Here is a 12581-nt window from a genome sequence, read left to right as displayed (position 1 = left end):
GAAAAACTCAGAGAGGATGTCACTGAATGTGTATTCAGTCTAATTCCAATTTACTTGTGTTGTTTATGCAGCAGCACATGCATGAGATACTTTTAATTAATGTGTGTTTTTGATAATTAATTAGGTTTTACATAAATAAATTCATGCTTTTTCATGCATTGAGGCATGTGTGGCATTCACGATAATTTGCGTGCCACCTAAAGTTTAAAGGAAGCTCTTTTTCCACATAATGTAAATTCTGAAAAACAAACACATCTGTAGTTTTAGTTGCCATGAGCAGATGTTGTAAGAAAGCAAATAAAATACTCTGTCACTTTACAAGTGACAATTTGGCAATCTGGCCATTACGTTAAAGCAGTTTCGTGTAGACTTCTTACATAAAAATAGCATTACACCTCATGCTACTAATCTGTACAATAAGAACTGCAACAAACTTTGGAACATATTGTTGTGAGCAGACTGTGAAAAAGCCTTGTCCACCTTTGACACCGTTTTCCACAACAGAAATACACATTTGGGCTGTTTGTACAGTCGTGGTAAAAAGAAAATACACCTTCTGTTAAATTTAAGGTTTTATATATCAGGACATAATAAAAAAGAACATATGGCCTTTAACAAGTCTTAAAATGATTTGAAAACATTTTTGAAACATACCTGTCATTATTCAGCTAACAGAAGCCAAAATGCAGAAGTAATGTGTGGAAAGTACACCCACTCAGTAGCTAGCTACCTTTAGTAGCAACTTAATCGTAATCATTCCCTCTGTGACCTTTGGTCCACTCTTCTTTACAACATTGCTTCAGTTCTTTGAGGTTTGCAGGCATTTGTTTATGAACAGCTCTGTTAAGATCCCACCACAGCTTTATAATCAAGTCAACCTTGATTATTTTCTGTTGTAGATTTGCTGCTGTGCTTGTGATCTTTGTCCTTTTGCATCATCCGATTTGGGGCTTTAGCTGTAGGACAGATGACCTCACATTTGATTCTAGAAATCAAATTTATTTAAAGTTATTTAGTTGACCATGAAGTTCATGGTCAACTAAATAACTGTAAGGCACCCAAATCCTGTGGTTGCAAAACAAGCCCAAATTATCAGTACGCTACCACCGTGCTTGACGGTTTATATGAGGTGTTTGTGCTGCATTTGGTTTTCCCCAAACGTGGTGCTGTGCATGATGACCAAACAGCTTCACTTTGGTCTGGTCTGTCCAAAGCACATTGTTCCAGAAGTCTTGTGGTTTGTTCAGATGTAATCTTGAAAACCTAATCCATGCTTTCCATGATCTTTTTAGAGAGAACAGGCTTTCTCCTGCAACACTTCCAAACAATCCTTACATGTTCACTATTTTTCTCATTGTGCTGTCATAAACTTTAACATTTAACACGCTAACTGAGGCCTGTAGACTCTGAGATGTAGCTCTTGGGATTTTTGCAGTTTCTCTGAGCATTGCATGCTCTGACCTTGGGGTGGATTTGCCAGGACATCCACTCTTGGGAAGACTGTCGGCTATGCTGAATGTTTTCTAGGTTACTGAACAACCTGGTCTCACTGTGGAATGATGAACTTCAAATGGTTTGGAAATGACCTTATAACCCCACCCAGACTGACAGGCAGCAACAGTTGTTTCTCTAAGAAAACAACTGATAGAAAGGGATCATTGCCTTCCTATCTTGGTATTGTATAAACACACACCTGAATGCAACAGACCAGCAAACTTCCCAAACTTCTGCTTTTATAGAGGTGCTCACACCTGCTGATGATCAGTTAACCAAGTGCATTTGATTAGCAGCACCTGTCTGATACTGACCTTCTTAATTCCTATGGAAGCAGTGAAGGCACACTTAATTATTTTACTCAATTATTTTTGTTGCCATATTATATTATATATGATATTTATATAGTTTTAAGACCTTCTGAGGAACAGATGATTTTTCATTATGTCCTTATGAATAAAACCTTAGACTTGAAAGAGGGTGTACTTTCTTTTGACTATGACTGAATATCTCCAGATGTTTTATTCCTTATATACACATGATTGTTTATGATGTCTTCCAGTGTGTGTATGTGTGCGTGAGTGTGGGTGTGTAGCGTGTCTACTAACAGGAGTTGGTGCTGTCGTCTTTGGTCCCGTCCAGACTTCCATCCTGGCCCATCTGGAGATAGAAGCCCTGCCTGCAGAACAACCTGGTCACTATGCCCTTCAGCTGTGGTTCTACACGCCACAAAACACAGACAAAAGACAGAGAGAGGAAGAGTTGAAAAAACAAGCTGATCTTCAAATCAGAGCATGCCGCACATTGTAAGGACCTGTGCATATTGTTAAGCAACACGAGACAAAACCAAGTGGTGATTTGTGTCCGTTTCAACGCTGATTTATGTAGAAAATTCCTGCTCTGAACTCACATCCTGCGCACATCTCGGAGGACGTATTTGTGGTACAGTACAGTTTAAAAAGAAGGACAATGTGACCACATGAAGCCTCCTGCATCCTGAGGGATTTCCTGTGGAGAGACTAGTCAAGCACATCCAATCCATTACAGGATTCTTGGACTAATCCGTCCTTCGTGGTCATTGTTCCACTTGAATAACATTGATAAATTATTTCTGAACCTTTGATGGTAAAGTGCAGCCTTAAATAGCTTTGTGTCTACTGTGCTCTGTCATGATTTACCAACATCTTTGTATACACGTGCTATTCTGTCTGTTCTAATGATTTCTCTTTATCTCAAGCACTTTTCCCCCCCATATTATTTTAAAGCTCAGATTCAAATACATCGTACGTAAATACTTAATAACCGCCGCAGATTTTGAAACCTCTGCAATAATTAAAAAGCACATCTAATGTAGCAAACAGAAGGCTGTGCTCTCGGCTATTTCATGTCGCTACAATTAAGCAGAAGCTGCATTTGCCTCTCGCCGTTTGACTCCGTGCATCCTGTATTCGTACAAGGAACAACTAAAACAAGACAAAATGACAAAAGTGACAGCGGGCCTGAAGGAGAGGGTGGAAACTCACGAAATGACAACGGACATGTAAAGCAGCTGAGAGACAGACAACAGACTGATTCACTAGACAAAGATCGAGATCGAGAGAGTCACAGAAGGACAGAGAGAGACTGAAAATCGGACGAAACTCTGACTGGGTCTTAGTTAGGCATTTAGGCGCTTCTTCGACAGGTACTAACAGTTATTTTCTCTATCATCTCTCCCTCTGCACAACGCTCATCCACACAAACACACACAGTGGTTGCTGAAGCTGATTATCTAAAATGACATCTCACAAACATACAGACACACGTACACACACACACACACACACGCGCGCGCGTGACTACGCCCATTCTCCCTGCATAACACACATCGTGACTTCGCAGCTATAAAAAGGGGTGGGAATCCCCTTTGAACATGTATGTGAGAGACAGAGAGGGACTCTGTGGAGGTATACCCTAATGCATAGAGAAGGGAAAAAAAGCTGCGAGTGACCCAGTTAATGAGGACCATGTGTGTGTGAGAGAGGGAGACAGAGAGGGAGAGGGGTGTTTTCCATCTTTGCGTAGAATCCATCTTGTGCAGCAGGGGAGAAGGAGGAAAGAGGAGCCATGACGCTTGTAACCAGCACTTGAACTGCAAAAATTCACAGCACACAACCAAGCACGATATGCGGTGGCGTCTGTAATAAAATCTTAGTTAGAATATAGAGACGGCTATGAAATCACAAGGGAAGGATCGATCGCATTTTATACTAAAGATTTCTAAATAATATAATAGATACTTTTAAACGCTCCTCAGTGGAAATCCATTTTATTCTTGCCTCTCTCTTGTAAAAAATAAATAAATAAATCATGCATTTAAGTAAACATGTTTCCAGCTGACAGTTTGGGTATTTCGTTTTGCTTTGTGATCCCATATAACTCTCAACATTTGAATCTAAAGTCAGGGAGCACAGCGCCTGCTTCAGAGACGCTGAAATCAGTCACATTTCAATCTATCCTTGTTCGCGTGACGCGTATTCTCAGACAGCTGTAAATTTAATTCATTGTCTCTCATCCTCATCTTTTTCCCCCCATGGTGTGCCATCAACTAAAAGGCATTAATAAAACAGAGTGTGAAATTTATTTTTGCATTAGAGCTAAACCTGGAGGCACAGATGAGACCTTTCAGTCGGGCTTTGCCTTGATACATCTGTCTCTCGGTAGGCTTTAAAAAACCCTGTCTGATATACTGCAGCAGGTGGATTTTAGTGGCAGCATGTAATAAAAGAACACGTTTTCTGGCTGGTGTTGTGACTCTGCCGATGGGAATTTACAAGGACGGGCGATTTGTTTAACGGAACAATTTATTTCCAAGTTGGGCTGCAAAAATCACAATATGTGTGACGTGTAAACTTAATCTCGCATCTACAGAGAAGAGTGCAGGAATCTCCTTTTTTACAGAAGGGTGGCAAATGAGTCGTGCTAACATGGCTTCTCAGACTGTGGGGTGTCCCCCACTGTGTGTGTGTTTTTTGGGTTACTGAGGTGTGGCAGAAAAAGTCTGATTAACCACTGCCTTCGCTTGAAAGGTCACAGCAAATCAATCCGAGGTTGTTCTGAGAGATCCCCTCTATCCTGTGATGAAACGCTTCTACCCTGATGGGAATGATCTCTTCCAGCCTCCGTGCTGCACGTGAGGGTTCACTGAATGGTAGGACTGACTCATTATGCTCGGCTCGGGCTTGTCGTCAGCTGCGATGGTCGTCGTGGAAGGTCAGGTGATCATAGAGTCATGAAATGTTTTGTGGGTTTTTTTGTGGCTGAGAGACATCAGTCAAGGCTGCCATCTGTTGTGACGTAAGTGATGTCGTCAAGAAAGAGGTGCTAGCTAGCAGGTTCCAGTTCCACAATCTGCACTAGCAACATAGCTCCTCTTTAGCTTTGTCTTATTTACAGGCGAGAGAATATAAAGTTCTGAACAGATGGTGAAGCAAAAGTGACAGAAGTCCTCTGGAAGACCCCCCCCCCCCCCCCCCCCCCCCAAATAAAAATCATCATTCATGGTCTTTCATGGTCAAAACACTAAATAAACAAATATCTTTTCTGATAATTTTGTTGTTGAGTTCTTCATTTGTTCCCCGTCTGTATATAACAACCTACCTAACTCCATAAGATGATCGAATTCAACTGTGTTAGCCTTCACCTGAACACCACGCTTTCAGGAGTTTAGCGTGAAAACAATACACTCATGTATTTAAAAGTGGTGAATGTTGGTCTTTGCATAACTCGCTGCTATAAAAGATGAAAAAAGACACACACACACACAAAAAATCAATAACCCTCTAAGAGTCACCTGCTCATCCACTCACTCCTTCTCCCACCGTACGAAGCAGCCGCTGCTACAGTCATCCCCCCACTGTCGTCGAGGTGACATTCCCACAATTCCCAGTATCTCCCCTCCATCCTGTCTGTTGCTAGAGAAATTCCCATTCTTGGGTTGCCATGGCAACAGTCTCGTGATTCCAGACTGTTCCAGTGAAAGGGTATTCCCCAGTCCGCACACACACACACACGCACGCACGCACACACGCACGCATGCACACACAGAGCTAAATTTTCTCCACGATGTGATCTGATTCAATCAGTCAGCCAATCAGGCTGCCACGCTGATTTGACATGTCGTATTGTCTGTTAATTCGCCCCAGTCTGAGTCTACATGCGGCATAAAATACGGTTTGCAACACAAGTGTCTCATACAAGCGAGACGCTTGAAGACCTTCTCTCTTTTTCTTTGCACACACGCACACACCGTCTCACCAAACAAAAGCACCCGAGCGAAGAATTCACGTCCAGAAACCGAGTGCACCAATTTCATCCTCATTTGCATCAACGTGATTAGTGATTAGAGGAACAGGCGCTGCTGAAAAGGGGGCATTTATATGAATCTAGAGATATAAATAATACAAGTCCTTAACCTGAATTTTTTCATAATGAGACAACCTGATCAAATTTTATGCCAAGTCTGGTAATGCTGCGCTGTGCTGGTACTTCTTCACAGGCTTTTCTAGCCTTGACAAGAGCACCGTCCTTCATTGATTATCTATACTGCTTCTTATTATGCATTGACTGCAAAGCACGGGAACACCCTGTGCAGACATGCAGCTTCACAGACGTAGCATCTGGGCAAACAGAGGCGACAGAGTGAGCCACAGAGCTTCCCCTCGCTGCGGTGGGTGACAGTCAGTCACCGGCTTTAAAATGTGGCAGAATATTGGCAATTTGGCACCTGATCCGTGGAAATCCGTTTTACTGAGAGCAACTCAGTCCAGATTCAGGTTCATGTGGCAACATGGAAGCAGCTCAGTTGCCTTTTAGTTAGGCTCTGCCTCTTGGGAGAGGGTCTGCACGTGATCAGAGGTCAGCCTGGAGAAAACATTCCTACTGCAAGGCCTGAGTAAATGCCAGGTCAGGTTTTTATGTCCTGGATAAAACACTTACAGGTTTAAAAGAAAAATCTGTTTTTTTATGACTAGAAACAAAAACAACTAGAAAAAGCAACTATATCTCTTTAAATGAAGAAAAATTTAACCAGAAATTAAAGATCTGCATGCTATCACTAATTGCAAGCACAGATTTAATGGTCTCCCTTAAGAAAAGTAACTTTGCTTCTGATTGGATTCGGGAGAGATTAAAGATGAAATCATTCATAATTTGTTGCTCATCATATCTGTAGACGGTAATTTATTTTGTGTTGTCTGATAAATTGAAACCAACGTCCATTTGTTGCAATGTCTGGACTTGTCAAAGTTCATGATCATTTTAAACACTGAAGGCTTTTTTAAAATGATGGCGAAAACACGTGTTGCGTCTCTATACGCAAGACATTCCTCGCTTCAGCTGCACTTTTCTTTTGTTTCGTGCTCTTGTGAGTCCCATGCTTTAATGTAAACATGATTCCAACTGACAGCTGTGATATTTATGATTCAAAATAAGACTTTACCTGCCCAGCATCCGCCTGTCACCAAAGAACAGAAATCAAAGCACACTGCCCCGTTTAACTTTATGTGACGCACTGAAGAAGCGGTAATTTTTTTTTTTAAAGTGTCATGTTCAGTATTTTATTTGGGGAAATATTTGTTTATAAAATGTATTGAAACAATGTATTTTGTATGCAATGCATCTGCTCTAATTAGCCCCAAAGCCAAGAATGAGAGTGTATGACAGCAGGTGAATGTTTTTTTAAAGCACAATTTCTTTATTTTTTTGGCAACAATTGTTTTATTTTTGTTTGTTTTTTCATTTGCATGTCCGTCGTGTGGCAATCAAATCCTCCAGTGATGGCAGCAGCTCTTAAGTGAAGCTGATTTCACTGCAGGATTTAAAGACTGTTGACTAAAATCCACCCACACCAGTGTGATGAGTTCTCTGCTCAGATGTCTAATTACTAATAATAACAACTAACAAAGAATAACTGTGGACGAGAAGGCGCTTTGGTCAGATATCACATTTTCAGCAGTAAGAAGAACGCAGATATAACATGTGTGTTCGAGTTATTGAGTAATGGAGGCTGCGGATCATTGTGAGTTGGGTGTGTATGTGTCTCCTTCACAAAACCTCTGGAAGACAGTAGGGGATGTTGGCAAATCTTTCTCATTTTAACACACACACACACAAAGCACAGACACTATGGATGTTGCCAAGCTTCCACCAGCAGCTCTCACAGCTGAGAACACAGAAATGGAGGGAGGCAAGGGAAAACAACGGGTGGAAAGACAGGAATACCTAAAAGGAAGGAGAAGGATGCAGGGACGCAGGACGAGGTGGAAAGTGTGGGGGTGATGAACCAAAGGGCAGGAGATTAAAGGAGGTGAGGAAGAATGAAGAAGGGGAAAAGGAGAAAGTAGGAGAAAGAGACTGAGAGAGAAGAAATTGAGGGATGAAAGCAAGGAAGGAGATTTGAATGGAAAGGAGAGCAGTACGCTGAGGAGACGATAAAGAGAGGAAAGGGAAAATAGGGGAGGAATGAGGAGAAAGGATAGGAGGCCACAATGCACAGGAAGTGACTAGGTGAAGCTTGAACAACAGATAAAAAGATCTAAGGCAGGTGGGGAAGATTATGGTGCGGGGGAGGAGGTGGAGGAATGAAGAAGAGGAGGAGAAGAAAGGAAGTGAAGGGAGGGAAAAATTTCTGAGGAAATGGAGGTGAAAGGTGGAGAAATGTCAGCACGAGGTGGGAAAAAATAGAAAATTAAGAAAAGAGGACAGGAGAATTGAAAGGAAAGACGATTAGGAAAGAAAGGAGATAAGGATGAAAGTTGGCAAGGTGAGAAAGGAAACGAGAAGGAAACACAGGAAAATAAGATGAGAGAGACGAGAGAAGGGTGGGAGCGGGGGGGGACAATGGAGAAGCGAGACCACCTCCAACTCCCACCGAGCTCTGGAATCAGGCTCTCAAATCCCCCACAAATTTTCCCATCAGTCACCAGACCAAACCAGTGACAACAAATTCATATCGGCGCAACTCCTCACATTTGCCACCCCTCCATATCATCCCCCCACCTCCTCCTCTCATTTCCTGCCTCCCTCTCCCCTCCCCTCCCCTCCCGCACGCCGTCACCTGCTGGTTTCTCACACAATCAATTGATTACAACAGCACTTATCGTCTCTGCTATTGAACGCTTTCTATAGCGCATCATCACAACATTCTCATTAATCTACATTCACTTCTACGTGTAATCACTTCCCTTTGTGGCAAAGAGCCCGTCCCATGATGTAACAATGATGTTAATTTGGATTTGAGTGGGCCTTGAGAGCTGAATGGTGGAAAATCTTCCTTACTTTTTTCCCTTTTCTTGTTTTTTTTTTTTACCTCCACATAAACAAATCTGTTTCCATATTTCTCTATAGGGAGGAAACAAGAAATAAAGGTTAATTGGTTGCTGTCATTGCTTAGTTTTGGGGGTTTTTGTCTGACATTTTGCTAGTGTTAAGGCAAAGTGTGATCTTGGTGATAAGGCACTTTCAATTATGAGCTGAAAATGAGAGAGCCAGGCAGAGGTCCACATAGAGACAGGCAGAGAGAGAGAGGCTAGACAGACTAATCTGCGGCTTCAATAATGGATGTACCTGGAAACTACTGAACCATAGGGCACAACAAGGCATGACAGTGCGCGCGAGTGTGTGTCACACTACAGAGGGGAAAGAGAGATGGAGGATACAGAGAGAGAGGGAGACTGGGGCTGAGTCTGGCAGTGTGTATTTTTGCATGTTCGGGGTGCTTGCGCGTGCGTGTGCTCGTGCGTATACGCGTGCCCCAGCCTGCCAGGGCGTGAACGTGAAGGAGATTGTGCACAAAATGTGGCCGTGCGTAAAAGTGCATACCCGCATGCGTGTGTAGAAGCGCGCGCGCACGTGCGTATCAATAGGTTTGCGTCCCTGCAACCGTGTGTATGTGTGCATGCATGTGCAACCCCCCCTCCTCCACACCTTGCCTCCGTAGCCTCCTCTTCTTCAATCCAAATATCCGGACTTTGGAGAAGATGTCGACCAGATTCCCGTTGCACAGCCCCTGCTTCTTACCGGGGCTCTTCCGCCGCCGGTGAGCAGTCGGTCGGTGGGCGTGTTGCTCTCTTGCTTGTCGCTTCTGCCGGATCAAACCGCTGGCGATTGCCGCTGCCATGGCTCAGCCGATACAAAAACAGCCTTGTCTCCGTCCTCGTCTCCAGTCTCTTCAGTTGTGTCCACCGGAGGGGACGGAGCGCAGACGAAACCAGACACAAACCTCCAGTCTCCGCTTTACCGGCTATAACGGCCCCATACTTCAGCCACAACGCGGTAAAGTCCAAGAAAAATAAAAATATATATATAAAAAAAATAATAAACCACACGTTACTGCATATTTTCTGCTGCCGATATTCTTCTGGCCATAGATTTGAAACGCACAGCGGTTTACCTGTCCGTCACGTTTCACCGGTCTGTCTGTCAGTCAGGGAACAGCAGCTGTCACTGAACGGCTCCTCCAAACAATCTTTCCACACCCCGCTCGTCAGTTTGTGCTCCCATGGTCAACGGGCGAGACCGGCAATTAAAAAAAATATCTGAAAGACACAGCAGTGCCTCAGAAAGCAGTTGCGTCCTCTCCTCTGAAAAGCGCCCGTTTGTATTCCGCTGACTGAAGCGCGAGGCGCGCGTGCTGCCGGCGCGAGCCCATCCAGCTGTGTGCAACTAACGAGAGTCACAAGGAGCATCACCGGAAAGAGGGCGGTTTGTCTTTCACAGTGAAAGCCTCATAGCCCTCTCTGTGGTTCCAAAAGGGTTGTGCGCATTAATGAGCCACTTGACGGCAAAGAAAATAAAAATATTTAGATCATAAAAAAAGATTATTATTATTATTATTCAAGTCTGACTCTGTTATTCTACTCTGATTGTTCCGTGATTTAACAACCTGTTGCTGCCATCAAGGGGTCAGTTTTATACATTTTAGGAAAAAATGTCACAAATTTGTAAAAACATTTATTATGTATTTATTTATTTAAAAAACATTTAATGACTTATGCTCGCCTTTCAGTGTAAACTAAGTGTAGCGTTATTGTTAAATTTGTCCTGCAATAGTCTGATTCTTATTTACTGTAATTATTGTTTGTTTGTTTTGTTTTGTTGTTTTATTGAACCTTTAATTAATTAATTAATTAATTAATTAATTAATTTAATTTTTTTTCTACGCCTAATTGAGAAAAGCTGTTATTTTTAACGATTTAAGAAAAGCATAAATAAATAAATTTAGGCTTCCAGTTCGGAAACTGTCCCGTTAAGTTATCATTTGGGGTATGTGTCAAAGCTTCAGCGTCAGTTACGGCGCTTGTTACTTTGAAGGTAATGACCGGATGTCCTCAGGTTATTTGACGCTTGAAAGCGCGAGCGCTCTCTACCTGAAAGCACACGGCTGCTGGAGCCACGCGCCGGGCGAGCGGCCACACACGCGCTCTCAAAAACAACTGGTCATCCTCGGGCCGGTGGGGAGGAGGGGACGACGTCACCGGCTGGAGCGGCAGCAGATGGGTTTTACTCTGAAATAAAACGCAGGTAAGTGCAAGCTGCGAACTTCTACGGTCCTTTACGCGCGCCTTAGTCCTGCTGTAAGGCTGAACCCAGATTTGTGGCTAATATTTTATTTAAAATGTTTCTAATTAAACGCACAGCCACTGTTTACGTAGGAGTTTACGGTGTCACTGTGCTGTCAGACCTCAACAGGACAGCCATTAATGCTAAACGTTCTGGTTTTAGCATTTTCGTGATTGGTTTTCAGGAAACTTAACAGCAGTAGCTGGTTTTCAATTTAGGATCTGCATACATTGCTTGACCCGTTAAGATGCAAAATACTGTTGCTATTTGGCTATAAAATCTCTCTGCAAACACTTTGGGTCTTTAAATTGTGATACATTGCAATGAGTTTAAGAAGTAGCTCAGTCAAGTAACTTAAGTAATCAAGTGAGGTACGGGTCAACTTTCAGGTAGATTTATGGTATCAGCTTTGTAAAATCTCAGCTATAGCCGAGAAAGGGAAAATTCTGGAGGGCTGTTTTCTTTTTATGCCAGTCTGGCCCTTGATTAAATTTAATTTCCCGCCTTTGATTTATATCCATTAATGTCTCAAGTGTTTTCTATGGACGTGGATATGTTTAAAGACATAAAGCACTGTGCTGGCTTCAGTTCCGCTTTTTCTTACATTCACCAGCTTCCTTCTACTTATTTCATTCTATACTGGCAAAAAATGAACAGTGCTTTAGCCAGTGAAGCCTGTTCTGCTCATTACCACCTCACATATCCCTGCTGTCTGTATTCAGCTCAGGAAAGGCTGTCTGAATGAGTGGTTTAAAAATGCAAGAGTTGGGCTCCACTGATAGCCTGATAAATTGCGGGGCAGCCTTGCCTGTGTGGTTCGCCTACAGTGCACATGCTTGTATATATATATATATTACAGGTGCAGGTTTCCGGCTGTAAGGTTACACCACGGGACGGACTACACGATACTCACCCACAATGTGACAGCATGTGGGGCAGTAACAGCTGTAACTCAACCCTGTGCGCTGACGTCACACCTCTATTTCTAAGCAGGTAAATGCACCATAAGGACACCTTACATTTAATCACCCCCCAAACAGTGAAACTCACTATTACAGTTTTTTCTGAATGCTTAAACCCTAACTGTGATTCCTGTAGCACAATCTCTAAAACTATTCAGACTTATAGCAAAACCACTCACTGAGTTTGCAAAACTAAAAGCACAAAAACTGCTTTGCACTCAGTTTGCAATTTTGTAACACACACTTTGCAAAACTGTAGGCACAATTCACTGCACAACACTCAATTACCAAATTTCCAACACACTCCTAGCAAAAGTATACACATGTATGGCTATCATTAACACTAATTTGCCAACTGTCTGGCACACTTTCACATGTGAAAACTTTTTTAGATAATTAGTTCACTTTGCAATCAGCCTAAGCACTATAATACAGGTAAGCTGTGTGTGCGGAGTACAATGGAGGGAGCAGAAAGAGTGAGAAGTAGAGGAAGCCGAGGAAGAGGACGTGGAGGTGAAGAAGTAG

At 42.7% G+C, this 12581-nt stretch overlaps 1 protein-coding gene across 2 annotated transcripts in view; it reads right to left on the bottom strand.

The window, feature by feature from the left end:
• Positions 1–12581, bottom strand: part of LOC146642592 (fibroblast growth factor 14-like) — a 78887-nt gene that overhangs the window by 36487 nt on the left and 29819 nt on the right. The window contains exons 1-2 of one of the 2 annotated variants that reach the window (XM_085399153.1): positions 9460–10192; positions 2103–2213 (exon numbers count right to left, since the gene is read on the bottom strand). In XM_085399153.1, coding sequence (XP_085255279.1) covers positions 2103–2213; positions 9460–9652 — 304 coding nt within the window. In that variant the 5' untranslated portion in view covers positions 9653–10192. Of the gene's footprint in view, positions 1–2102; positions 2214–9459; positions 10193–12581 lie in introns of those variants that run through there. The other variant, XM_085399152.1, reaches the window with a different exon arrangement.

Source organism: Rhamphochromis longiceps, linkage group LG23 (assembly GCF_057381845.1).
Source record: "Rhamphochromis longiceps isolate RC_006_pf linkage group LG23, R_longiceps_female_GT1.1, whole genome shotgun sequence".
NCBI classification, from domain to species: Eukaryota; Metazoa; Chordata; class Actinopteri; order Cichliformes; family Cichlidae; genus Rhamphochromis; species Rhamphochromis longiceps.
The sequence above is the reverse complement of the archived record's forward strand: the minus strand, read 5'-3'. Positions and strand labels throughout refer to the sequence as shown.